General features: G+C 40.5%; 1 protein-coding gene across 1 annotated transcript in view; it reads left to right on the top strand.

The window, feature by feature from the left end:
- Positions 1 to 27,364, top strand: part of ANKH (ANKH inorganic pyrophosphate transport regulator) — a 96,828-nt gene that overhangs the window by 33,313 nt on the left and 36,151 nt on the right. The window contains exon 2 of the mRNA XM_005530880.3: positions 22,392 to 22,608. Within this exon, the coding sequence (XP_005530937.1) occupies positions 22,392 to 22,608 (217 nt within the window). The remainder of the gene's footprint in view (positions 1 to 22,391; positions 22,609 to 27,364) is intronic.

The following is a 27,364-nucleotide window of genomic DNA, read 5'->3' as shown; positions in this document are numbered from 1 at the left end:
ATCCTTATTGAAGGATTTGAAAGATAAGGTGAAAGAAAACTTGGCAAAAACATTTCTTCTATGTATGGCTGACATTGTCAATAAAGAAGTTCTCTTTTCCCCTTTCTCTGCCTCCATTGTTTTTTCCAGAGCTGTGCAGGAGAACAATGATGAGTGAATAAATGGGTAGTTTCATTGGCAAGTACTTTCTTTTCTTCATTGGACACAGAGTGCCTGATAATTCAATTAAAATACTTTACATGGAAGGTTTTGATATCTGCATGTGCTGGTTTCGGTTGGGATAGAACTGCATTTCTTCATAGTAACTGGTATGGGGCCATGTTTTGGATTTGTGCTGAAAACACAAAATGTTGATATTTCTAGGAAATTTTAGTTACTGCTGACTAGTGCTTGTCCAGAGTTAAGTCCTTTTCTACTCCTTACCCCACCAGCCAGGGGTCTAGGGGTGCACAAGAAGTTGGGAGGGGACACAGTCAGGACAGCTGGCACAGGGGATATTCCAGACCAAATGCTATCAGGCTCAGCATACAAAGGTCTGAGAAATGGAAGAAGAGAGGACATTTGGAGTGATGTCATCTGTCTTCCCAAGTTACCTTTATGCATGATGGAGCCCTGATTTCCTGGGGATGGATGAGCACCACCCTGCCCATGGAGAGTGATGAATGAATTGCTTGTTCTGCTTTGTTTGTGTGTGTGTCTTTAGCTTCTGCAAATAAATTGTTTTTATCTCAGCCCCTGAGTCCTCTCACTTTACCCTTCCCATTCTCTCCCCTGTCACAGTGGTGGGGTGGGGTGATCCAGTGGCTGTGTGGGCTTGACCCCAGCTGATGGTCTGAGGTCAAACCACAAACACTGCTCCCTCACAGTGTGCAAACTTTAAACACAGCAACTATTTGTGCTTTGTTTTAACCATGGAGCAGTGGAGAAATAAAATTACCTCAATCCTTCTCTGCTGTCTTAAGGAGGCATCAGGTTATCTGTTGCACGTCACTGTAGAAGAGGATAGTAGACAAGTGGTAGATAAGCTCTTTTGAAAAAGTTCTTGGTAATACCTTTCAAAGCTATAATGTCCCACTTTGGGATTTTTTTACAGTTCCTGTTTCAAGATGAGGGAAATAATGTATGCTGGAAAAGTCATGATTGGGGTTGAACCTACTTTAAATGTAGCACTTGAAAAGGACCTCTGATGCACACAAAACTATAAAGATGTATCTCTGGTTAAAGGATCATCACTGGTATACACCCAAATTTCAGTCAGTGCATTACAGCTCTTAGTTTATTTTCCCTCTTTCTATCATCAGAAAAGACTGGAAACAATATTTTTTGTTATCATAATGTCTTAATTAAAATTAAATATATGCAGCACTGCTAAGCAAATACAGAGGAGGCACTGTCTATCCTGAAAGGTCTGGTCCTTGAGGAGCAAGGAGATGAGAAGAAAACATTCCTGCAGGATTTGCAAATAAGTCTGTGGTCTGACTTCCAGGTCGTTGGAGTTATATGGTGTATGCACATTATTTTCTGTTATCCATCTGGAAAAATTTACTAGCTTTCTAGGGAATTGTTTGTATCCTCGGTCTTCTTTGGCAAATAAGGGAGAGACGTTTGAGAGGTTAACCTCTAGCAGAAAAGTACGGTAAAGGTAGGACTATTCACTATGGAAGGAGGCAAACCACCTCATTTTCCATTTTACATCAGCTCAAATAGTTTAGTTGAATTTCAGCCTTAGTTAAATAGAACTTCAGAGTAGTGGTTTTAATCACCACTGTCTGGTTTGGCTCTCAAATTTGAAAGTGTTGTTAAAATCCATAAGAGAATTGTGAGTGTTTTCTTACATGTGGATGGATTTTATTATTTTTTTAATTAATGCCATCCTTTGTCTCTTGGCCTCTAGTACATTACAGTGCTGCCTCTGAGCAGAACACAAGAAGCACTGAATTTCTCTAGCCAAAGGCAAAAGCAACTTCTCTCTGTGGAATCCATGTGACTGCTTTGAACATTATATTGTCTTCACTCAGAAGGAGTGAATACTCCTTTCTATCAGATACCTTCTAAAGCTGTTTATGCTTTATATCTCTGGGGAGTAGAATGGTAGGTTTTCATTCATTATCTGCCAAATTTGCTGTAGCAGAATTTCGGGTTTGGCATTTGAAGTTATGACTGTCCTCATGCCCACGAAAAACTGAAGACACTTCGATAGATGAAATGAAATCTTAGTCTTGATGACCTTTTCCTTGTTATAAGAGATTGTTTTTTTGGACTATGGCCGTTGGCCTTTAAGTGTAGTATCAGATTTTTCCACTCGTGTGCTGTGAGTACTTAGTCATAGGGAAGTTCTCTGCCAGACAAATCATAGCTCTGCCTTTCCTGTTGTCACTTTTTAGTACCATTCTTTGAACTATTCCTGTGCTGATGAGTTTTTCAGCAGGAAATACAGGGGAATAAAGTTCATGATTCCTCACTGAAATGCTCACCACATATATTTCTTCAAAGGACTGAAAAAATGGAGGTGATAGACTCAGTTTTTAATTACTCAGAAGGGGTCCAATTTACTTCTTCCTCCAGACATTTACAGGATGTTTATCCTCACTTTTGCAGTCATTTGCTCTCAGACATGCAGATGAACACCACTCCCAGTGGGGCAAAGTGAATAAACTTTGGTTCATTGACTGGTCTGTGGTAGGAAGAACAGAAAACTGTAAGAAACCTTTCCATCTAGGTCTATTTGGCAGGGCAGAAAAAGGAAAAAAATACATGAGTTGCTATCTTCAGGAATTCAAACCTTCTGCCCCGAGTATATTAAATTTAGAAAACATATTAGCGTACCGCAAAACCCACAGGACAGATTTCAATTGACTCCACCTAGATTTTGGTGGCAAAACATCCTGGCCACATAAACCAGTGGAGCATTTTGTATGGAAATGTTGGCTTCAGCAGTTATTACTCACAAGTCAAAACAGAAAGATTCATTCCATTTTCCATTTCAGTTTTCCTCCATCTTATAACCTCATGAGGAGATCTTCCTTCTTTTCAGATTATCCAGATATGAATACCTATAGAAAGTAGAAGGCAGTGAAGAATTCTTCCTGAAGCCTCTTCCTGCAGCATTTTTCACACAGAAGCTTTTCTAGAGTCAGAGAGGATGCTTGGGATTCACCTCTGAAGCATCTGCAGCTGCTGTGGAAACCATATACAGCCAGTTTTATGATCAGGCATTTTGGCTAAGTTTATCCCAGTATATACGTTTTCTAAAAGTAACACTTTTGAGCAGGTAAATGCATTGGAAGGGACTGTGGTCTGATGTGGTGAGGCTCTGTAGCCCTGGAAGATCAAAAAGTGCAACGCAAACTAAAGTCAAGCAAAACTGAGTAATGAAAAACAAAAGGGGATGCTGCTACATAAAATAAGTCTTTCTTTCTAGTGGACTGAGGTATCAAACTAATTAGGGTCTTCTTCATTCCTAGCCAAGCTTTTGAGCAAGGCTCAAACCATGTGGAGGCACAGCAGCTAGCTCCTACGCCTAGCTGGTATAGGAGTTCTCGTGCCTTTCACTATCTTTCTGAGGTTTAAGCAGGTGGAAAAGAACACATCCTGTTGCACACTCAGCAATCTTCAGACTGCACCCTTACAAGCCTAAGCACTTTATTAAATGCAAAGTTTTCAAGATAGCTCATGTTAAAAAAACAACCAAATTTCTCATTATCTTGACTTGCAGTGCACATACAGTTATCTTCATTGTATCTTTTAATATATATTTATCTGTTCTCTTCGCACATCTAGTCAAGTAAGACAGTGATAAAATATTGGTTTAATTGATGATAAAGGAAATAACTTGGGCATGGCTTATAAAAGGTGAAGGCAGCATGATTAAAAGAAAAAAAAAAAAAAAAGACCTGCAAGCATAATAATATTGAATGGTTCTGGCTGGTGCAATATCAGTGCAGAGAAAGAAGAGTTGGGTGCTGTGGTGGTTGAGAGCACAGGGGAGTAGGAGTAATAGGGTTTGACCAATCCCTCTCTTACAGGCTTTTGTGAAAGACTGTATATCTGCCCTGTTACTTGTTAGAGAAAGGGGACATGGGGAGGCAAAGAAGAAGCTTTAACCACAGTGTGGGATGAAAAAACCTGGAATATAAAAAAAACCCAACAACCAGATCCAAAACCTGCATTTACCGTAACGGAGCTGTTGCACACACATACCAGGCTTTCAGCAGCACTGAAGCATACTGGCCAGCTGTTTGGTGTTAGAAAACAGCTGGAGACCTAAGGGAAAACACCTCTGAGATGTGACCTGGAGGACTTAAACCTGGAGGACTTAAACCAGAGCCCTCTGCTGATGTCCTTTGGAGCATCCCCTGCAAAAGGAGGTGAAACTTCCTTGTTTAAAATCTGGTTTTGGGGGTGTTTTCTCATCCTCATGGTGCATGTCGTTCTGAAATAGGGGGTGAAATGGGACAAGCAATCCAAGCGACATTAGTACCTGTGATAATAATATGTATAATAATAATATGTAGGCACTCCTTTGTTTTCCAGGCTGTGTTTCCCTACCTTCAAGTGCACAAGATGCATATATTGCTGAAAGGGGTCATGCCACGTATCTTTTTGCTCTTGTTACCTTTGAAAGGAAAGCAGTTTTCTGTTTCAGCTGTTGGAGACCCATCTTCTAATCTTCTTCCAGATTGTATTCAAGCCCTGTTTATACCCATTTGTTCTAAGGCCAGCACTGTTTTCTGAATTAAATGACACTTCTTCTCTGTTTTTTCCATCATGGTTATGTTGAAACAGAGCAGCCTCTCAGCCTTCCCTTTGCTATGGAAAACAACCTCTTCTGGTTTCCACTCACTTGATCAGGTTCCTCTGTAGCCCTGGATCAATTTTCCACTGAATTGGGGATGCCCTGAAAGCCTCCTTGATCCTGTGGAGAAGAAACAAGAAAAATATTTCTCAGTGTGTACCAGAAATGCCTCACCAGTTCTCCAAATGCATTTGCCTTTTTCCATGTCTGCATCACCTTGCCAGTCAGTCATTTGGCAGTGTGTTTGTACACCTAGTCTAACTGACAAGTTCCTGGCTTGCGCCAGAAATTTTTGTTATTAGTCTCCAGTATTTGGCTTGGCATTTTCAACTTTTTATTACACAAGTCTCAAAGCTATCTGTGCCTGTGGTGCTTACTAGATTTGCATCCTTAGCATAAATAATCTGCATATTCTCAGTGTTTGTGATGTGGTAAAGGAAAATTAATGAAAATGCTAAAGCATATCAGCTTGATCTTCAGTGCCCCACCGGTAAATTCCTTTGAGGCCTGTGCATCTCCTTTCAGCACTGCTGATTGCATTTCTCTTTGAGCCAGCCCCATAAGCATTTCAGAGGTCCTCTTCTAATCTATGTAATTATTCAGTCTGATGAATCCTCTCCTATGTGATACTATATCAGATGCTGTTACCTAATCAGGTTGTACAAACATCAGCATGACAAATTAATTAAACCCCCTGCAATTTCATGCACTGCTTCTTTCAAAGGTTTGCAGTGTAAGACTGTCTAGCTGTTGTTTGGAGCCTGCATAGAGCTTACTGAGTATGGCTTCAGTCCTCAGCTTTGCTTGTGTTCACTGTTGTTGCATTTGCTGAAAATAGAGTGGGAAGTATTCTTTTGATTTTGCAATAATGTTTATTCCAGTTTGAACCATTTCAAGTAATAATAGAAGGAGGAGAATATTCTACTTCATTGGATGTTTTTTGAAGCATTCATCATTACTTTCTCTCCTATGTAAGCACCGCTTGAAGACTTCCTTTCTTCTTTTGTATTTTGTTTTTTTGTTTGTTTTCACTGCTGCAGTATGCAAGTTTGGTTGTTTACTTGATGAGGGCAAGGTACGTAATGTGGTCAGAATGCACTGGAGTAGCAGTGCCAGCAGTACTCCCACAGAACCGTGCAAAGGCATCTGCAGCAGACTGGGATTTTTTGTGAGCTGAAACCCAAGTCCAGCTTCCCACTGACTTGGTAGCATTCCACCATGAGATCCACCATTGCCTTGAAAATAAAATGTGTGTGTACAGCCAAATAGGCTTATCAAAAGACCATCTTCAATAGGCTTACAGCTCTGTGTCTCCCAGGTGATTTCACAATCTCCTCTGTTGTTAATACTCTTAGAGGAGATGCACAAGTAGAGATGTTTGTCATAATGGAAAAGAGAAAGATGATGTGCCACACCTTGCAACTCTTTTTTGGTTTGACATCTTCAAGTTGCTTCCTCTCTAAGTCTGGTGAACCTTTTCTCACAGCATCTTTCAAACCTGGCCTCTCCTGCTGTTCCACATCTCCCATCGCAGGCACAACTGCCTGTGTATTTCTGTATGGTTTGCTGTCTTCCTCCTACCAAAAAATTGCTCCTCTCTGTCACAGGCAAGTTTGGTAAGTATGCCAAATTCACAGTGCCAAGCATCCCAAAGAATTCACTGACTTATCACCAAGTCAACACACTTTAGTGTCCAAAAATATTTTAAATGTTGTGAAGCATAAGAATTTAGACTGTGCATAATGCTTCAAAACAGAATATCTCTTCTTTCTCTGACCTGGATTTCACTTTACTCTTTCAGAATCTGTTTATTCACAGCTACTTTGTCCTGAAGGAAACCTTGATCTATGGCATAACGGAATGCTGGCACTGAAACAACCAACAAATGTGTGATAATAACATCAGGTTATTTAGGAGCAGGTTTTGATATTTTGGTCAAGGTCCACTGTAGGCTTGCTTTGCAGTTTATTAGTTTGCTGTAGGCAGCCTGAAATCAGAATCCTGGAAAGGCCCTGGGCAAGGGCTTCCAGGGTCACAGGGACAGTGGGTCACCCACCAGCCTCTGTGCAGCCCTTCATTGCAGCTGTGGTACTTTGGCTTGCTTCATATGTTGCAGTCATACAGTACAAAACCTTTTTGAACTCATGGGTGCTTTAAGGTACTTCAGTTCTCCCAGACCCTAGAGAAGAACAGTAGTCCTAGTCTGAACCAATACTTTAAAAATTAAATAAACAAGCAGATAAATAAATGTAGTTTATACAATTCTCTCATCATAGCACAGTGTAAACTGTGAAATACTGCAAATAAACACTGCCCTGGAATGTAAACTTGCATGGAAGGTTACAGCACAGTTGTGCCCTGAAATATCCATCGTAGGATGGAGAGCAAGAAGTATTGCTTGACTGAAACTTCAAGACTGTTTCACCTAGCAGCTGTAAGAGAAACATGTCCAAATTGTACTAAACAAGACTTCTGTCATGACCACAGGTAGCAGGGTTGAGGGTTGTTAGCACCCTTCAGAAGATACTGTCTTTGGAATAGTAAAAGCAATATTAAATTCAACAAAGCCAAGCTTCGTTGCATCCCTTCATGTAGAACTGTACCATACCTTCTTTCCATAGCTGGTATAATTTCACCTGTTTAAGTTTGTGAAGGTGGACAAAATGAGAGGAAGAGTCTTGATAGTCACTGCACCCTTCCATGTCTTCTGGTAATACACCTGGAAGAGCAAAAGCACTCAAAGAAAGCGATTCCTCAAGGAAAAAGCACTTTCTGATTTACAGTGATTTCAGAGTCTACTGGATCAGGTCCTACCACTTGCATATAATAAACTTTAAGTACATTTGCTTACCATTCATGAAACATGAGTTTGGAAAAAGTTTATATTATCACAGTACTGCTAGAAGCCCCATCTTAAAAGGGCCTGTGGCTCTTAAAAAATTCAAACTGAAAAATACAATGGCCTTTTTCAGAGGCTTTTCTCTTTATTTTGTGCTTTATAACCCTTGTTTCTTTCCCAGAGATGTTGGCAGCTGTTCTGATGCTGGCTGCAAGAGTGCTTTCCCAGTGCAGGCAGCAGGGACAGGCCTGGCTGAGTAACTCCCCTATTGCTTCCCTTTCCCAAGAAATTAATGCTGACTGCTGCAGTAAGTCAGCAGGCTGGGAGTGTACCTTCCTGTGCCCTCAGGTCCACTGCCAGTTTCCATGAAAGGCTGTCCCTCCACCAGGTCTCTGGTTAGGAGGGGTTGTCTGTCACTGGAGTGCCTGGTCTAGGCTGTGTTTGCACTGCAAGTCTCGTGACACAAGCATGAGGAGTGTGCCACTTCATCCTGCCACAGCCAGATGGGGTTTAGCAGAAAATGTTGGGGTTTACTGCTGTTGACAGTACATCCATTAGTGCTGTAAATCTTTGTCCAGAGTCTGAGAGCCAAGGGGGAGCACAGTTGTGATAGCCCAAGGTGGGGCTCAAGAGTTGATCCCCATACTGGGGGTGAAATAAATGCCATGACTGAAAGAATTTCAAACTATTCTTTGTCCTATGTTGTTTGGGTTTCAAGATAAGCATGCAACAGAGCTTCAGAGTAGAATTGTCTTTTAATTTTACAATGCCTATAATTCAAGGCTCCCTGGTTATAAATCCCACCAGTTTCAAGGAGAAAAGGGTTAATCCACTAGATACCACTGTGACAAGCATCTGCTTCCTCAAAGGCATCTTTATGAAAACGAATCAAGAGAGACTCCTGGGAGAAAGGCATCATGAAAGCTCTGTAATAGAAAGAAATACCTTATTTTACTTAAAGTCTTCTGATCAACAGCAGCAGATGTATTACAGACTGAAAAAAAAAAAAAAAAGTTCTAGTATTTGATTATGTAGTTGAGTGGGCTGGTATTTTGTTTAAAGTTTAATAAGTCATATAGCTAACAAAAGAAATTAAATTCTTCATCCAGATTTGAACGGTATTTGTTGAAGAGATTCTTGAGTTACAGAATTATTGCATCTCAGTTCCTACTATAAAATAAGGTTTTTGGCACTCCTTCCTGGAGTTGAGAAGTCAGTCACACTGTTGCTTAAATTTGCAGTGATGACAACAGTTCTGCTCCCTTGTAATCTCCACAAAGGATTTTCTCCAATATCAAACACTTATAAAAGGAAGTTGAAACATAAAGTCATGTCTTCCAAAAAGAGAACACAGTATTTGTTAGGGAGTCGCCTCATAGACAGTGAAGTATGCACAAAGATATACAGTAATTGCCTCTACTTCTAAGTTTATGAATACAGTCCTTATCTTTAAGGCAATTTGGTCTTACCTCATGGCAGGGTGGGAGGCAATTTGCCAGGCTGTTAAAGCCAGTTCAGATATCTGTGATGAGACCCAACATGTGAGGACAGCTGGAGCCCACCAGGTTCTGGTTCAGATGGTAGACAGGGAGATGTGTATAGACCTGCCCCATGCCTGAGAGAGAGAGCTGCCAGGGATGCATCCGAGGATGAGGAAGGTAAGAAAAGTGTAAAGGTCTAAAACATCTGACAGTGGGCAGCAGTGAGAAGCTGTTTTGTGTGATGCCGTTTACTACTCTTTATAAAAAGTGCATGATGACCTCAAGAAGGCTGAAGCTGCTGTTAGGTCAATCCACCAGGGACAAATCTGCTGGGTTTTGTAGGTTATCCACCAGCAACAGGCATGTTCCTGGGGGTTGGGGCCCAGAGCTCACTGGGGTTAAGAGTCCTGCAGTAAATCTGGAGCGGTCTGAAAGAAAGTCTATTTTTTGGATCGTCTGATTCTCAAGTTAGACTATTCAAGAGAGGTGTCATGACACCTGCATTCACTTTATTCTTGTCATAGTCATGGTTTTGACTCTTTGGACCAAAGAATTCCAAACAGAGAGCTTAGAAAATACGTATGCTGTGCAGCATTGGTAAAGTCTATAAATACCTGGCATAGAAAACAATGCTTTTACAGTTGTAGTTGGCTGGTTTTGAAGATCCACGTCTTTAGGATCACAGTTGCCAAATGACAGTCCTTTGGAGGATAATACTTCTACAGCTCTTAAACTGCAGTTCCTAAGCTAGATAATTTCTTGAATTCTAGCAGACTATAACCTCATTTAAGTTCCAGTTATAAATTTTCCTTTGGGACCTGCAACTACTATGAGCAAGTTTCTTCTAGGCTGCTCAGGACAAACATACTAGATTATCAGCAAGAAACCAAAGAGAGTAATAATTAATACCATCATGTGGCATTATCTCAAATAAATTTTCATTTTCTTTGCAAGTGTGCCTTCCAGTTTTTGTTGTAAGACACAACCAGCATTGACTGTTTCAAAATATTTCAGATGCTTGCTCCCATTACAAATCTGCAAAGTCTGTTTTAGGACCTCATTTTCCTGATGTCAGAAAGAATTTATTTGTCAAGATCAGCGTGGGCTAATTTGTTCCTGACCTGCACCTGAAGATTTGGTAGTCTTAGTGCCTTCCTGGCACTTCAGTCTGAGAAGTGTTCCATCAGTGGCTGTGCATACCCTAATTTCAGTTTTTCTACCATGCAAATAGAAAAGCAGAGTTCTGTTTGGATCACTGTGTGCTGTTGGCTTCATTCACATGTCTGCAGTGTTTGCATTCTGGTATTACACAAGAGCTTCAGCATTATATTTACCCCTAGGGTATATGTCACTGCAATGCAAGTTGGTGGCCTTGGCATCATCACATTTTAGAAGCTGTTTTGGGAGCACTTAATGCTTTTGCCCAACTTCCCTGTAGGCCTTGACTAAGCAAGCCAGTCTATTTTGTCCTTTGGTATTGAAGATTCAGCAAAGGATAAATTGTAACCTGTTTTTCTTGTAGACAGAGAAATGTAGTGAAGTATGCACTCAGGCTACAGGCTGTGCTACGCTATCAGAGCAAACCAGCTCAATTTTTCAACCCCCATAATGGCAGTAGTGTGACACTTGGCTCCCTCTCCCTGCCTAAGAATCTTGGCAGGATGCCCATCTGAAGCCAATTTTGTATTTTGAATTGGAGCAACTCAGAGATTAATTATAGCTGTTCTGAATTAATGTTTTACATCCTCTGTACTTCCCTGCTCATCAGCAAGAGGACAAAAAAACCTCATGTATGGAGAAGATAGAAAAGAGATTGCATCTCATTTGACTTTGTGGAAATAGAGGGGTAAATTACTCAGAAAGTAGAACAAGGCTGGTCTGGGGGCCAGGGGGACTGTGATGGAAGGCTGTTCTCCTGATGAAACCTCAGCACAATGTAGAGTAGTACTGTGAAAGCATGGTAGATAATCTATCTTCACTGCATTTCCTACCACTATTGAAATCCCTCAGTAAAGACACCCATTATTTAAAACCAGTGATTCAGACAGAGAACCTGTTAGGCAAAATTACTTGTTGCACTATGATGTACCAAGATCAGTTTCACTTGAGCTTTGAGAATCCCTGAGTGTTTTTTCTGAACTTGAAAAGTCAGACTCTTGTGCCGATATAAAACAAATGAAAATGAGTTAGTAAGTTTCACCTGTGCAATTCAAGTTGAGGAGTTAAAGGGAGTAGGGTGGTGGAAAAATGTTCATTGCAATTGAAAGAATCACTTTCAGCAGGAAGGGATCACTGCATCAGGAATAGAAGAATGAGAAAGGATGTCAGTAAAGATAGTTTTAAGCTTGGAGTTAAGTTTGGTGGCTAAGAGATGATTGAGTTTGTCGGGTGTCAGGTGGCGAGTATTCTGCTGCTGAAGGAGTCTGTAGAAATGCTGTTAGCAAAACCCAATTTAAGAATTACTGTGGCAACATTAGCAGTTGCTCAGTGAAGGAAGCCATCCATAGTGTGTCTGGTAACCTCTTTAGCTGGAAGATGTTTTTTTAAAATTTTTTTTCATTTATTTTTTTATTTTATGTTTTGTGAACACAGGAGTAGACACCTTTGAAATTAGATTAAGCATCGAACTGCAACATATATTTGGCATAATCAAGAACACTCACTAATTGACTTGTGACTGCACTTCTGATTAAGACTCACCCCTGCTAGAGACAAAGAAATCAAAGTCACAAGACTTGCTAGAACTTCACAGGTGCTTGGAAGGCTCTCTGTGGAGAAGACTGCCTAGGTACTGCTTAAGGGATTCTGAGTAGCAGCACTAGCCAGGGATTTGCTGAAGGTATTAGGCAATGCATTATTGCCAGGCATTTGAAGATTACTCAAGTGGATCCCTGTCTTTGTGGTCTGTGTGTGCCAGTATGTTCAGAAAGAATGCTTTTTTGACTCCCTCTATAAACTTACGTGTTACCAAGAGGTACAGAGGAAAAGTTTGAAGCATTGATACATTTTGCATGTCTCCCCTTTTTCATTGAATCCAGTAAGGACAGAGCATATCTAGCTTGATTGCATTTCAAATGAACTGGTATTTCACCTTATTTTCATTGTCATAGGAAGCCATTTATTATAAGAGCAGCAATTTGGCTCCCAGCTGCCATGAGATAACATAAGCAGCAGTAATCAGGTTCTCCCATGGCATCCCACTCTTCTAGGTCAGAAGGGTATTTCAGCCTTGCTCATGTAGAAATATTACTGTGCTTCCCCTTGTGAAAGACAGGGTGTTTAAAAAAGAGTGCATGATTTCTAGAGAAATTTCTTTGTGCTCCATATGCCACTGTCTGGAAGAAGGTACGTGTAGTAATTTCATTGTGGGTTGACTTGTTGACTTTGTATCATTGGATACTGAGAGAACCAGCAGAGCTATTTTTAAAAGGAAATGTTAAGCAATCCTGTCAACAACACCTGCAGGAACTAGGGAGTCCAAGGTTCTCAAAACTTAGGTTGAGGACAGAGAAGGCTAGATTTTCTGAGGGAAAATTTTACTTTGGCGAAAGACTACCTCTTCTCCTTTCTGTCTTCCTCCATCCCATGTCTTTACCATTTACTTATTTACCTTCTTTCCATTTATTTTAAACAGATACATTAGGTTAAATTCTAGAGGCAGAATTACTGGTTTAGTGAGACTGTCACTTTCTGCAGATACTGAAGTATCAGAAAGTTCTGTAAGAACTGGAAATACTTTAAATGTGTTTTGTGTTAGCTTTAGAGAAATGGAACCACAGCCACTATCCACAGTTTGTTTTCAAGTCCACTGAGTAACTTTAATCTTATCCTAATAAAGCTGCTACAAAAAATAAGGATGGAAGAGAAAAAAAAAACAGATAAAAATGAAAGGTTTTCCTACTGTTGTAGACTTTATTTATGATGGGTGTTTCCAGCAGAGGAAACACCAAGTTTGTATTTAGACTGTTGATCTGGGTGCCTTCTATTTGTCGCTTCTAAGCAATTAAGACATGAGCTATTCTGGCAGCTCTACACTTGCAGTCACAGGCACTCACACCTAACAAACTCAGCTTTGTGTAGCCCAAACTGCGCCGTGCCCAGCCGGCAGCGTGCTGGAGGGAACAGCTGCTTAATGACAGCCCTTAACCAGCCGTGCTCCCTGCTCCCGACACAACAGCTGAGGAAAATATCACACCTCAAATATGTTCTGCTTGGCTGAAGATGGGCAAAGTTCTGGAATGTAAGTAGCAGGTCCATGCTGGGCCACATGGGCAGATAAATGCTTCAAGAGTAAGCTAATGGACAGCAGATAATTGCATGGTGCACTAAGTACGTGCAAAGGTGGGGCTGTACTTGGGGACAGCTGGTCAAGCTGCAGCTTCCAAAGTCAGGCACAGAAGCCTTGTTCGATGGTTATGTGTATTTTTTGTAATCCCAGTAGCTTTGACATGTATTTTATAGATTGTTCAGGGTTTTTTGACATAGTGAGGTACTTAGGCTTCTTCCCAAGCCCAATCATTGGACAAGTGAAGAATTTAATGCATTTGCTCAGCAGGCACTTTACCTCTCCTGTCTGCAGTGAGAGAGAGAACGTTTACGCGTGCTGAATGAAAAAGCCTGCAGACTTGCTTTCGTTTGCTTTAGCCTTTCATCATGTGCAAGAAATATTCATTAAATAGCAGAAACTCAGTTGCTTTACAGATTTTGCCTGGCTCCACTGACAGCAGAGGAGTTTGAGTTTGTGAGGTACACTTACTTGTGACAAGAGAAATACTTTGCCCTTTGTTTTGAGTAAATATAGGTAGTGTTCTTGTCTCTTGGTTCCTTAAGGACTTGAACCTGTGTGGTCTCTGCTGTGTGTTGATGCTTGACCTTCACTGCTCTAAGCTTAATGCCTGGGAGCACACAGCACAGCTGAAACATAAGCAAGATTTCTGTGCAGTTAAAGTAGTTAACAAGTTTTACTGAATCTGTGCAACTCATATTTTGGAGGTGCTTGGCAAGTTCTGGTCTGGTTTAAAAGCATTTTTAATAGCTTCTGCAAATTTCAGAAATTTTCACCAAATGCTTTATGTATCACAATTTTTTATAACTTGAAAAATTTAAGGAAAAGGTTTTAAAAAATCTACAAGGCCAGGGACAAATGTCATTAATTTTCCATAATCCTTCAGCTGGCACAAGTATTTTTGTAGGAATGTTGAAGCACTTGCTTGGATTTATTTTTTTCTTCTATAAGAGTATTTTTTTAAGGGAAAAAAATGGATTTACACTACATACAGGATCTTGTAATTGTGAGTATCAGGTGACCTTATGTGAAAAAATATGACTTAAGAAAGCTGCTTATGTGAAAGCAGAGACCTGGCTTCATTTGCAAGGCATGAACATAGAAATGCGAAAGAAACACACAGCATCCAAATTACTGAAAAATACTGAACAGGAGGGGTGAAAATTAGAAGACAAGTGGAGCTAGATAATTTCTTACCATGAAGTAAAAACATAGGTGAGTTAATGGGGAGGACAAGATCTTTGGTGAAAGTGAGGAGAAGTGGCACTGAATGATGAAACAAAAGATCTTTCAGGAAAAGGCAGGAACACGTGGAGTTAGGCTGATGCTAGCAAGCTTTAATGTGCAAGGGAGGCAGATGTGCATCTTCATATGCCAGTTTTGGTGACATAATAAAGTTCAGGATGAGAGTGACCTCTCAGGTGGTTGTTTAGGGGAGGTGAGGGGTCTCCACAACATCTCCCAGATGTTCAGCCTGGGGCAGCGATCTAAGCTGGCCTCCAGGGCCCCTTCTAACCTGAACCTGTCCATACACTTTGGAGCCTAGTGAGGTGTAATCATGGAGAAAATGGCACTCTCCATTTCAGGATGAGAGAGCTGTGAGCAGTATTTCAGCAAAGACTAAGTTAGTGCTAATAAAAAGGCAATATGCCAGAGTTGTGAGAGACTGACAGGTGCAGACTGACCTGTGTTGATTAGATTTACTGTGTGCATACAAACAAGTCTTATAACAATCTTTGCAGAAATGTAATTTATAAACATGAGAAAAAGTGATTTTATGAAATGTGCAACTGATAGTTAATCAGCTTACTTTTTACTTTGGGGATATAATGTGCAGAAGAGAACAGAGCGTATTTCTGTGGGAAATTAAAAACAAAAGAGGGAACACTGCTGTAGATACTGTATCACTTGTGATTAAGGCAAATATTCTTTGTGTGTAGATCCATATGATACGCATTTGTATCCTCCCCAATGTTTTCTAGCACTTACAATAATCAAAGTGGAATTTGGTGAAGAACTGATAGCTATTCCACTGGGCATTCTAAAGAGACAGGGAACCAACCATCTCCTAGTTTTCTATGTATCAATTTATGTCTCTGTTTTATTTGTCTGTACTCCTAGACTTAGAAACAAAAACATCTTTTGAGAGGAGAATGAGTCTTGGGCATGAAGAAGATCTGAAGACAAATAACCCCAGCCCAGAGTTTGCCATGCTTATGCAACGTAATCCCAAATGCTTCTCACCTTTGCGGATTAGCTCCAGGGAAATCTGAATGGAAAGCTTGCACACTGCTTTGGGAACAAAGCATTCCCTTGCATGTTTCCCCTTGAATACATTTTGGACAATTGATTAGCATCAGTCAGAGGATACCAGGAAAGTCACAATGCAGAGGAATATCTCTGATGTTGCTTTTGTCCTGTTCCCCTGGAAGCACTGCTTGCCTAAAAAAGGCCAGGAAAAGTTAAAGCTTACGGTCTTACCTCAGGAGTCATGTTTCTCTGCAGACATCAGTGGAAATGGCAGTGGTTTAGGTCTCCTTCATGCTGGTGTCAGGCATCCCTGTTCCACACAAGGGTGTGTGTGTCCTGAAGGGCTTCCCACTGTGATGGCTCATAGCTCTCTTGGCTTCAGGATCAGTGTTCTCCACATCCCACAGGGAGGCAACCATCTGCAGCAGCTGATTCACCTCTCCAAGACTGCTCCCTGTCATAAATATTCCGGAACTTTGTCAAATGTAATTTGAAATGAGCCACTTCTGGCTTCAGAGTCTGGTTTCTTTCCTGTGGTCCTATGGTTTGTGTATTATTCTCTGCCTCATTGTGCTGTAATGTGTTGTTCATGAATCTACACACAGGCAGTAGGTACCCTAGGGCAGTGTGCCATAGCTGCTCCTCCAGCTCCCTTAATGTCCTCCTGTGCCTTAATTTTTGCAGTGGGAAGGGTTTTCCATTTTCACTGAGGTGACTGTTGCCACGGCTGCTCTAGTTATTCCTGCACCTCCTGGCTGTGCCTATTTAAAGCTGCAGTTCCCTGATGCATCCCAGGTCAAGTGAAAGCTGCAAGTGCTCTAGAACCATGTTATTTTTGATTTAGGGTATTTATTTAAACTTCTTTCAGGCACACACAGTTCATTGGATAGCAAGTGGCTAGTGTCAACAAGTAAAACTGAGATCCTGATCATGGTCACAGAGTAACAGGCATTTCTGTTAGAGTAAGAACCTGCAAAAATGTTCGTTCTTGCTTTTCTTTGCTACTCAGGAAGGTGAATGGGGAAAAAGTTGCAACCCATGGCATTCTAGTTTTCATGGCATGTTGTTTCACAGGGTATATGAGCTTTCTTCTTCTAGGCCACATTCTCATTACTTAAGCAGGCAGAGTAAATTGGATTGATGTTGTTTCGTACACTAATTTCTTTTATAGATATAATGTGACACTTTCCCTGCATTGTGAATTAAAAAGCAGCAAGCAGCAGAAGAATTTCTGCTCTCATTTTCAGGTCAGTCCTAATGCTCTTCCAAGGACATCCTCTCTAGACACAGGCCCCATACCACAAGGATGTCAAGGTGTTCCTCTCTCAGGACAGGCATTTTTTCTTCCATCGGGTGGGGTTCAGAGCTCTGGTCTCTTGCTGAGGACCAGGATCATTTCTGTGGGTGGAACCAATGCCAGCACCTTGAGCATTGTGGACAGGGGTAACTGGCAGTTCTCCCACCAGTTAGTAATGGAGCAGGGGGAAAGTGAAGGGTTTTAATAGTGGGCTAACAATAATTGACCTCAGATGGCATTTGAGACATCTGACACGTGAACTACAACAGATGCTGACCCAAAATTAGAGATACTGAATCAGGGTAAAAGCATTGCAGAATAAAACAAAACAAACTGCCCCCAGAAAGACCCAGAAGAATGAACACTCTTCAGTCATAATTTTCAAGATACAAGGTCTGACTCCCTCTACTTTTGCAGAGCTCTCTTCATACAGTATTTTTGGGCAATCTTCTTGAGCCTGAATAAATATGTGTGTGTTATTTTTCCCCAGTTTTCTCTCACTTCTATACCTGTGTCCATAGAAGACTTACTCAGACCTGTTTATCTCAAATTGTCTATGGGGGCTCCTGAGTTTATGAGAAACCCATCCAGAAGCAGAGATGCAGCTGCAGTAGTGCTCAGGTAGCACCTACACAGTGATCCCATTATGCAGTGTTTTCAGGGCATCAGATGTGTCAGGTGTCCGTGTTTCTGGCAGCACAGCTCCTGCAGTGCTGACTGCAGGAGGCAGAGCAGCCAGAGCCAGCTGGTACATTTGATGCTGAAGATTTCAGTGTGATAGGGTTTAGTAAATGAAAACTCAGCCAGGAGTCATCAGTAGAGAGATTATTTGTCACAGGAGATACAGTGTCCCCTACATCAGCTTGCTCTTTAGCTGGATACTTAGGTTCTCTTCTGTTTTCTTAGGGAATACCAGGTGGGAAGAAAGATGTGTGCTGGGAAGGGTCACACGTTACAAATGTTTGCTGAACCAAACATATATCTGACCAAGATACTGTCAAATTGAGCAGGTTTCTGATGTCACCTGTAAGTAAATAGCTAGCCTGAACAGACTTGAAAACATCTCAGGCAGAATCCCAGTTTCAAACAAGCTGTAGGAGCATGCCAGCTTCTAGTGTGTCACATTCTGCTTTTCTGGGATAAGCAAAATGGAGCATTGACAAAAATTACATTTCTTGGATTTTACGTCCTCCTGTTTAAAGCACATACACTGGGGTCAAGTATTGACTGCACAGTCAATATTTAACTTCAAATGAAGTAGAAAATGTTGCATAGTTAGATACAGACTAGTGAAATGTAGGTAATAATCAGTTTTAAAAGTGGAAGAAAACTTGTACAATAGATGTTGCTTTCTTGGTGGACTTGTAATTTTTTTTTTTATACTTCTAAACCAATACAAAGTAAAGTATCAGTCATCCAGTAGTCTCTGGAAAGGAAGGATCATGTGAGTAATGGTCAAACTCTATCGAGCCAGCTTAAGAGACAGCCTTTGAATTTTTGGCAGCAGAGGTGTAGCCCTAGATTAGAACCAAACCTTTTCTGCCAACATTAGTGAATAGTGCTAAGAGTTCATGCAAAATAGGACAAGTTAGACCTTTGACATTTTTCTCACAACTGTTGCTTTTCAAATCACTGCCTTTGCATGCAATCATTTGATGGATTCATCCATTATGCATGTCCTAGAAATTTGATTGTTGTCTCACATGTTCCTTCTAAGAGGCTAAAGCCAGCTGCATTATCCAATTGTAAAGGTGTGGTTAGTGGCTTGCAATGCTGTTAAGTGTATTTGATATTCCTCTGACTTGAATCTCTTGGATGGGAATTTAAAAATGCTTGTCCTCTCTGATTTTAGTGAACATTAAATGTCACAAAATCACACTAATGTCAAAAAGCACACAATTATTAATTAAAAAAAGGTTCAAGGGTTGTTAGCAGGTCCTTAGTAAAGATTTAATCTTTCTAGGGATAACAAATATGTTATAGAAGACATTGCATAGAAGTGTGTATCTTGGTGCCTGCCTTTTTGAGAAATATTTTAGCAATATGAGTTACTGCAGCTAACCTGTCCATGTGTCTACCAGACTGTGCTCTGCCAGGAAGTGTTCTATGGGTTTTTTCTGTTATTTCTAGAAGTGTCAGCAATATCTATGGCTTTGTTTTAATCACATTTGATGAATTACACTTTACTGTGACATTTTCACCTGCTACTGTATTAGATTAGTGGTTCATTAAGAGCTCAGGTGAAGGTGATGTCACCAACAGTCTGTCTTCGAGCATCTGGATTGCCTAGTTATCCCATCTAATATGGTATGAATAAGTCAAGTTCAAGGTAGGATGACACCTGAAATGCATATGATCAAGCTAACATAATGTGTTAAATATTGTCATGAATATTATTGCTACCTAGTTCTGTGTGACTGCACTGACAAGCTACACAAATCTTTGTAGAGGTATGCTTTCTTGTGATACAGATGCTACTGATGAACTTTCATTATTGATTTCTGTTCACACAAAAAGTGTTCAAAATAGAGTTAGATTAAAAAATGGCAGCCTTGCCCTGGTTTATATTGCCTTCCTTTATGACAGATTTAATTGGAAATCTAACAGGAAATTAGACTGGAAGATTGCCAACTGCATGGCTGGCATGCCATGAAAGATCAAGTGTCTGTGTCTTTCATACTGCACACCAAAGCAGCTTTATCAGTTATCTGGGATTTCTTATTAATTTTAAGATATCAAATATGACATCAACAGCTTCAGCAGCAAAAATATTTGGAAGTACATAGGTAGAAAAACTATACGAGTTTTCATAGGGAGTTTAACAATTGAGGATGAAGAGTCTTATAATGTCATCTTAAAGTGAAAAAGGAAAAGGCTACAGAGGCTAAGCCATCCCTAAACACATCCCTATTGACTGTTCATTTCCTAAGGATCTTTCCAAAGAAGCATTTAGAACGATTGCTTTTTCAGGGCTAGCCTCTGGAGTATTTCATCATGTCAGCCACACGTTCCACAGGAGTAAAAATTAATGGCAACATATCTCTTGCAAAAGTCCCTTTTGGATTTTGCCGGTTTACCTTACCTGGTACACAGGGTGTCCCCAGGGAAGATTACTCAGAAGTTATCTACTTGGCCATCATTTGTTCATTCAAAAGAGATCACTAAAACCAGAGGGGGTGAGAAGTGCTCGAGTCTTTCTGTCTGTCCTACTTAGATGGAAAAACTTAGTTACCCCAGGGCCAGAGTCATATGGAGCTGTTTTTACTGGCATGAAGTCTGTGCTAGGGAAAGATTTCTCCCTCTGCAGAGGGATCATAGTGCCATGCCTTTTGACAAAAAGTTATTTCTTAAAGCCATGATTATCCCATGACCTTGTCAGAAGTGAATTACCATCCTTCACAGACTTTGGTATTTTGTAGTTGTACAAAGCAGGAAGGAAGCACTTGTGCTTGTGAAACTGCTGGAAATAATTCAGCTGTTTACATGTAATGAGAAGCTTTTAAACTAGCCTGCCTGATATTGGTTAGCTGTTTCTCTTTAAATTGAAGCCACCAGAAATATTTCATTCTTGACAGAAGAAAAAAGAGGGGAAGAGCCATGATCAAGGAACCTTTTATTTGGCATAATTTAAGGCCATTTGTCTATTACTGGCAACAGCAATTTGGAGATTTGGCATCTTTTTGGCAATTTTAAATTAGAAGATTGTATCTCTGTATACACCTTGAAACTGATCACTTCACCATCACAAGTATCATCAGAAAAGACAACTACACTTGACCATTCATTTCAGAAGCCACAGTCTTTCACAAATTGTTTGAATACAGTTTTGTGCATACACTAGTGCTTTTGGCATCAACATATTTAATATAATTTGAACTGATATCAATACAATAGATGGAATTATGTATATCCCAGGAAAAGTTACATATAGCATCTGCAGGTATTCCATATTTAACACATGGTGTTTTCAGGAAGGAACAAACTGGAGCAAGACAGATGAAAACATTTGGAGTCTCAGGCATTCCGGTCAGGGCACATTAAAAGAGAGGGATTTGGCAGGTATCAAAAGTGGAGGAGTTAGTACTTTCTACAGCCTTTTCCATGTTGACAGTGCAGCTTTATTTTCAAAAATTAAGAATGTCTTATAGAAAGAGTGGGAAAGAACAGTAGGAAAAATGCTCATTTCTACTTCAGAGATGCAAGTTCTTTTCAAGGCAATAGGAATTGCTTGCTTGTATGATCTTTGGAAGGGAAAATAAAGTCAAATAACTGCAACAAAAAGCTTATGCTTACATTTCAAATGGAAAGACTTCACCACAATTCCCTGATGATAGTCTAGCTGGTTTTTTCATTCAGATAAAGTGGAATTAGAACTGTATGAGTGAGGTTTGGGTGGTGGCTTGGCGAGATTTTCCTGGTTGTCCTGATTGCTGCGGCCCTGTCAGCACACATCAGCTGTAACCCATAGGAACTAAATGCTTGTTAAAACAAATCATATTTCATCCTTCATGCTTTTTGAATCTAATATTGTTTTAACAGGTTGCTGGGTGTACCACATGATTGATGCTGTCACTCTGCAGATAAAATTTATCATTCTGTCATTTTTATTCAATACTTTAGAAGCATTTTGGTTCAAGCTGGAATCTGAAGGAATGTTACACATCTTTTTTACAGCTTGTCTTAGTTATAAAAATAATCCATCTAATTCTCAGTGATTAATTGGCAGATATTTCCTAAACACAGACTTGGAATAAATTAGTAAGTTAGTTTCACCTGAATATGTCTTGAAAGATACGTGCTGTATTTCTTTTTAAATTTCCTGCAGTTTGTATATACACAAATATGTGTATGTCAGCTAAATGAAAGGAGATTTAAAGTTATGTTGAATCACATGCATATTTGGCCTCATTTCATAATGAAAGTCATAGACTAATATCAGCTATTCACAACAATTGCAGCAATTGGTGTTGTGAAAAGCTTGTTACATGGGAAGAGTTTTTTAGCTCCTCAATTTTGAGCATGTACTAGAGCTTTTACCTGTAAAAATGACCTGCAAGGACTATGCTCTGTTGAAATCATGGCTGAAACCTCAGAGCAGTATTTCAGTGGTTTTGTATTATCCATGACTATTAACAGGTCGTAAAATTGTTCTAAAAAGGAAAGAGACAGACTTCTGGTATGGGAGAAGTTCCATTATATACTTCAGAAACAGGTACTAACCTTACCTTCAAGTCTACTTGACTTGAATTTAATCTATATTAAATTATTTTGCCTGTATCACAGGTCACAAGTTACTGCTGCTGAATCCAGAGAAATAAAGTCCAGCTTGGGATGAAAACAATGACAGTTAAACTTGCTTCTTCCTTCAAAAACCAGATGCAGGAAATGGTGTTTGGTACCCTTCCACATGTGCTACATCATTTGCTCTTTCTGTGTTCCCACAGGCCTTGAATAGGGGCATCGCTGCTGTCAAGGAAGATGCTGTGGAAATGTTAGCCAGCTATGGGCTGGCATACTCCCTGATGAAGTTCTTCACGGGTCCGATGAGTGACTTCAAAAATGTAGGTCTGGTGTTTGTGAACAGCAAGAGAGACAGGACCAAAGCAGTTTTGTGCATGGTTGTGGCTGGCGCTGTAGCTGCTGTATTTCATACCTTAATAGGTAAGGTCACGTATAGTTAATATGACTTTTAATTTGTTTCCCTCACCAACTCTTCAAACTCCTTAAGCTGCAGGCTTAATATTTCATTTGTAAGTACAACAGGCGATGCAGAAGAGATGAGTTCTCTGGGGCTGGTATCATGCCCATGCATGCAATTTTATTGCTTTTTAAACAGGTTATTAAAAAGCAGATTCCACACACAGGGCTCTTCTGCCTGGAAACAAAGCATGCTACTGATCTCTTTCTGTCAGGTGTATGAGCAAAACTTTGATGACCTGAAGCTGATAGCTCAGTGTTACTGTTAGGTAATGATGATCAGCTAGCAGTATCTGCTGGTTTGGCTTGGCAGGACTTTAAACTGTGCTTGATTGGGCTGTTTGTCAGTTCTTGGTGGTATTGTTGGTGTACTCCCTCTGTACCTATTCCTTTGCTACTTACCTCACAGTACAAAACTCTCAGCAGGCAGGTGCCAGCATCGTCATTAAAATATCAGTTAGTACTCACTACTGCTGCTAGGCATCATCCACGTCTGTTGAATAATTAATCTATGAGGAAGAGGTTACCAAGAGCAATTTATACCGAACTGAGACCAACTCCCTGAGTGTACTCTGAAGCAAAGAAAATACACAAGCAGACACAAACTGAATATTAAAAAATAGCAGCCACAGGATTTGACAGTTTTTAGAGCCTAGAAAAATGGGATATCAACTCAAGCATCAGCCACAGCAATAAAAGCCATTTAACTTGGAAGACCTTTAACATCATTCTCTCCAAGAAGTCCACAAGATTCTCTGCACCTTCTGGCTAACTCTACAGAGCTGAAACCTTTGGACTGTAGCAACAAGGAACAGGAGATTCTGGAGGAAGAAGCAGAGAGTACACTGCATTGAGCAGGTAAAATCCTAACAGGCTGAGAGTTGTAAAGGGTGGGAGGGAGGAGATAATGTGACAGCCTATGGAGGCATGTGTTGGTTGACAGGCAGTAGGGCTGGATTGGATCACCACCAGTAGGGTGTCATTCCATCACAGAAAAACGGGAAATGCCAGTGTAATGTCCTGAATTGCTGTGAAATCTCAGAATGGCCTCAAAGGGAGGCAGCATTCATTGTCAGGCTGTTAGTATCTCAAGAGCAACATGTGCTGCAGTTCATCATATAGAATAGAAAAGAGTAGAGTAGAGTAGAATAAGAATAGAATAAGAATAGAAATAGATTAGAATAGAATAGAACAGAACAGAACAGGACAGGACTATTTCAGTTTCTGCCTGAGTAGGTACAAGATCCATCTGGTAAATACAAATGCCCCCAACTCTTACCCTTTAACAGGCTATATTCACCAGTTCTGTGTGCCTTCCAAGCACTACAGTTTGTTTTGACCATCATATCTCTTATTCCACCACTGATATGTGAGCCTTGTGCTATTTAGCTTTGCTCTGTGTTGCAGTCATAAAAATGCTTACAGTAATGGCTCACTAGCCACTAGCAACAGTGTGCCAGGGATAAGGTGTTGCTAATTTTATAAGCTGAAGCCATGCATTCAAGTTAATTTAATTCAGTGATTTCGATCGGTCACTTCCTAAATATGTTTACATTTGACAGTGTTTTATTGAGTCACTGTTACAAATTTTGGCCCATTTGGCTCTCATATTTCTTTGCTTGGAATGTTTCTTCAGCCCCCAGAGCTCCTCTTCTAGTTGCTCACTTGCTTTTGTACCAGTGCTGGTCAAAGTTTTTGCCTTTGCCAGCTGGATAAAAAGTTATTTTCTAGTCATCCAGTTTTTTATTTTAAGCTAGCATAGATTTTAAGAAAGTTTTAAGTATAACTATCAGATTTCCAGGTGAAAAACATAACTGGTTTTTCTGTGTGGGACTTCTTATTGAAAGGAGGTGTTTGGAACAATGTTTGGAAAACTTGTCAGCTAAGTTTTGTGCCTTTGCCTGGAAGTAGAGCCCTGCTGAGTTCGGAACCTCTGAAATGCACTCTGCAGATACTGGGAAAAAAAAGGAGGCTGTGCTTACTATGCTTTAAAGTCCTGAATTAAAGGGCTGCACACAATCTTTCAGCTTTTTATGGTGACAGACTGCAAAATATTTTTTGGTGTTTTAACTTGTCTATGCCTGAAAATATGCAAAGGCCACAGCAGAGACTGGCAGAGCGCCCGAGGGAATGGAGTTAGTCAGATTCTAGCACCAATTCCCTGGGTGATATTGCCAAATTTTATGTTCCAAGTATCCTTTGAACGTGTTTCAAGTCCTGATTATTTTGCTCTGACCTACAGATACACAGCCTGCCTAGCAGGAAGAAGAGGAGTCCAGTGACAGGCAGCCTCCTAGGACCTGCAAGTACTCCTCAGCAGCTGCAAGCCTGTCACAGGCTATCTACAAGATACAGGTCACTGATGCTTGGTGGATGAAAAAGAGAAACAAATAGCACTTAGGGGACTGAAGTTTTTCCACATGCCATAAATACAGGGCTAAGGAAGATGACATGTCTATCTGCCATGGACTGTCAAAGCCCAGGAAGAAACAGAAAATAAAAAGCCCAATGAAATAAGGAGTACCAAAAGTCAAAAGGAAGAAAACAAGTGGTCGTAGAAACACAGTGACCGCAATGAATCACCACATTTCCAGCTGTAATAGACATGATTTGCAGTCTACACACACAGCTCCTCACAAGCAGCAGCCTCTACTCATGGAAAATATCAAACCAGACCATTTCACCCACCTGACTCATGCTTCATTGCTTCAGCACCAGCTCCCCACTGCTGCTTCTCCAGTGGGGCTCACACAGTCCTCTGTGCCGGTGGCTGGCTGAGCTAAACCACTTGAACTCACAGCTGCAAGCTCTGGGTCCCACAGTCATCACCCAGCCACGTCCTTATGAAGGTCTCCAAAGTCCTCACCAGCAGCTCCTGTCACTCCCCCTGTACAGGTAGCAGTAACTACCAAGTTGGCCAAAGGAATTCAAAATCATATTCTCATCCCACTTCCAACACTGCTGTAAACCTTGTCAGTACAGTGTTCCTGGATTGGCTGTTCCAGGTGTGATCTGGAAGTAGAATGCAGAATTCTGCCTTCCTTCCCTTGGGCTACTTTGAGGGCAGCTACTGTCACCAGTTAGTTTCCTGGTGGGAAGTTCAGTATGGTGCCAGGATCTAAAGTGTCTTGTTATTTCAGAGATTGGCTCTTTGGTGGCTGTAAGAGAAGAGATTCAAGATGCTAAGCCTATCTCTGCATATTTTTGACATCTTACTAAATAGCCAGCTTGACAGAAAAGTCATTTATGTAACATTATGCTAATACGCATTTCTTAGTGTTGCTGGTAAGCCCTCCATACTGAGTCTTTCAACATCAGTGTCATGAAGAGTTCTTTGGCAATATGAAGTATTTCTTCGGCAATAAAACAGCATTGTTCAACTTTTCACTAGTTTACTGAGAAATAGTACACTAAGGAAGTTTATTTCCTTTTGAATAATTCTCAGTAGTTCTAGAAATGACAGAGCAGCAGTTACTTTGAGGAAACATCCTCTTTGCTTTTTGCTATACCTGGTTAAAACCTACATGTCATCACCAGGAGAGAAAGCATGGAACTTAAGTAACCAGTAAACTTAAGTGTAGGTTAACTTCAGCAGTAATCTATAGCAGATTGGATGGCCAAGACACACGAGTGATTTGTTTTGTGCCCATTTATTACTGTCAGACTGCTGAGCGTGGGCCATAGATTGCACAGGGGAAAACTTCAGCAGTTCCTAGCAATTCCACTGATACTTTTGGACTTCCCACATGCATGATCACTGCATGTACATTAGAACTCTCCGTAGGAAGTGAGACATAGGTGTAATCCCACCAGTTCCAGTGTAACACTACTGGAATTTTCCAGAGACTAGGAGTTACAGAGTGGGTTATGACAAGCTAAGGTATTTTTCTTTTAGTCAGTCTTGTTCCAACAAGAACACTGTACTGGGGTATACTAAACATTTTGCCCTGGAAAAAAGGGACAGCACAGGAACACATATCAGAATATAATCTGGGTTTTCTGCTTTCCCCCTCCCCCCTCTAAATAAAAATAAAATGTTACTCATTAAGAATTTGTCCGACTTCAGTATGGCCATTGCTAAAGCAGTAACACACTTCCCTGGCTGCCCCAACCCTTTTCCCACAACAGGGGCAGTTTCTTTCCAATAAGGTACTCAAGACAAAGGAGGAACACTAATGACCAAAGCACTTTTGGATGGCAGTGATTGTATTTCAGTTAAAACAAGATAATTTTGAGACTTATGAAATATTGGCTTATATGAAGATACCTCAGATACTAAAAGTCATTCATAGATTTGGGAAAATTAACTAATGCAATTTTGGAACTAGACCTGAGCACAGAAAAATATGATTGCAGTAATCAGTCTTCACTGAGATGCTCCTGAGATGTTCTGGTTTTCTTTAATTCATGTATTGTTATAAGCAAAGAAAAAAAAAATTACAACACCTTGAATACTCTGGTCATCTGAGCTTTCACGTGGGGAAAACAGAGGCTTTCTCTTCTGTTTTAAATTCAAGCTAGCCAAAGACATAAAGAAATCTATATACCCTGTGGCATCTCCAAATGAAGATTTGCTTTTGTTTTTTCACATTTTCCTATCTGCCCAAATGACTTAGCTGAACAAATTAGCACAGTGCATTAAGCATGGTGCTAATAACACCAGGGTTGTGGGTTTGGTCCCTGTACAGGCCATTCACTTAAGAATGGACTTTTTGGTTCC

This window comes from Pseudopodoces humilis, chromosome 1, assembly GCF_049639895.1.
Source record: "Pseudopodoces humilis isolate 2021_Gansu_Grassland_sample_001 chromosome 1, ASM4963989v1, whole genome shotgun sequence".
Classification (NCBI taxonomy): Eukaryota; Metazoa; Chordata; class Aves; order Passeriformes; family Paridae; genus Pseudopodoces; species Pseudopodoces humilis.
This window is presented reverse-complemented; position numbering and strand designations above follow the sequence as displayed.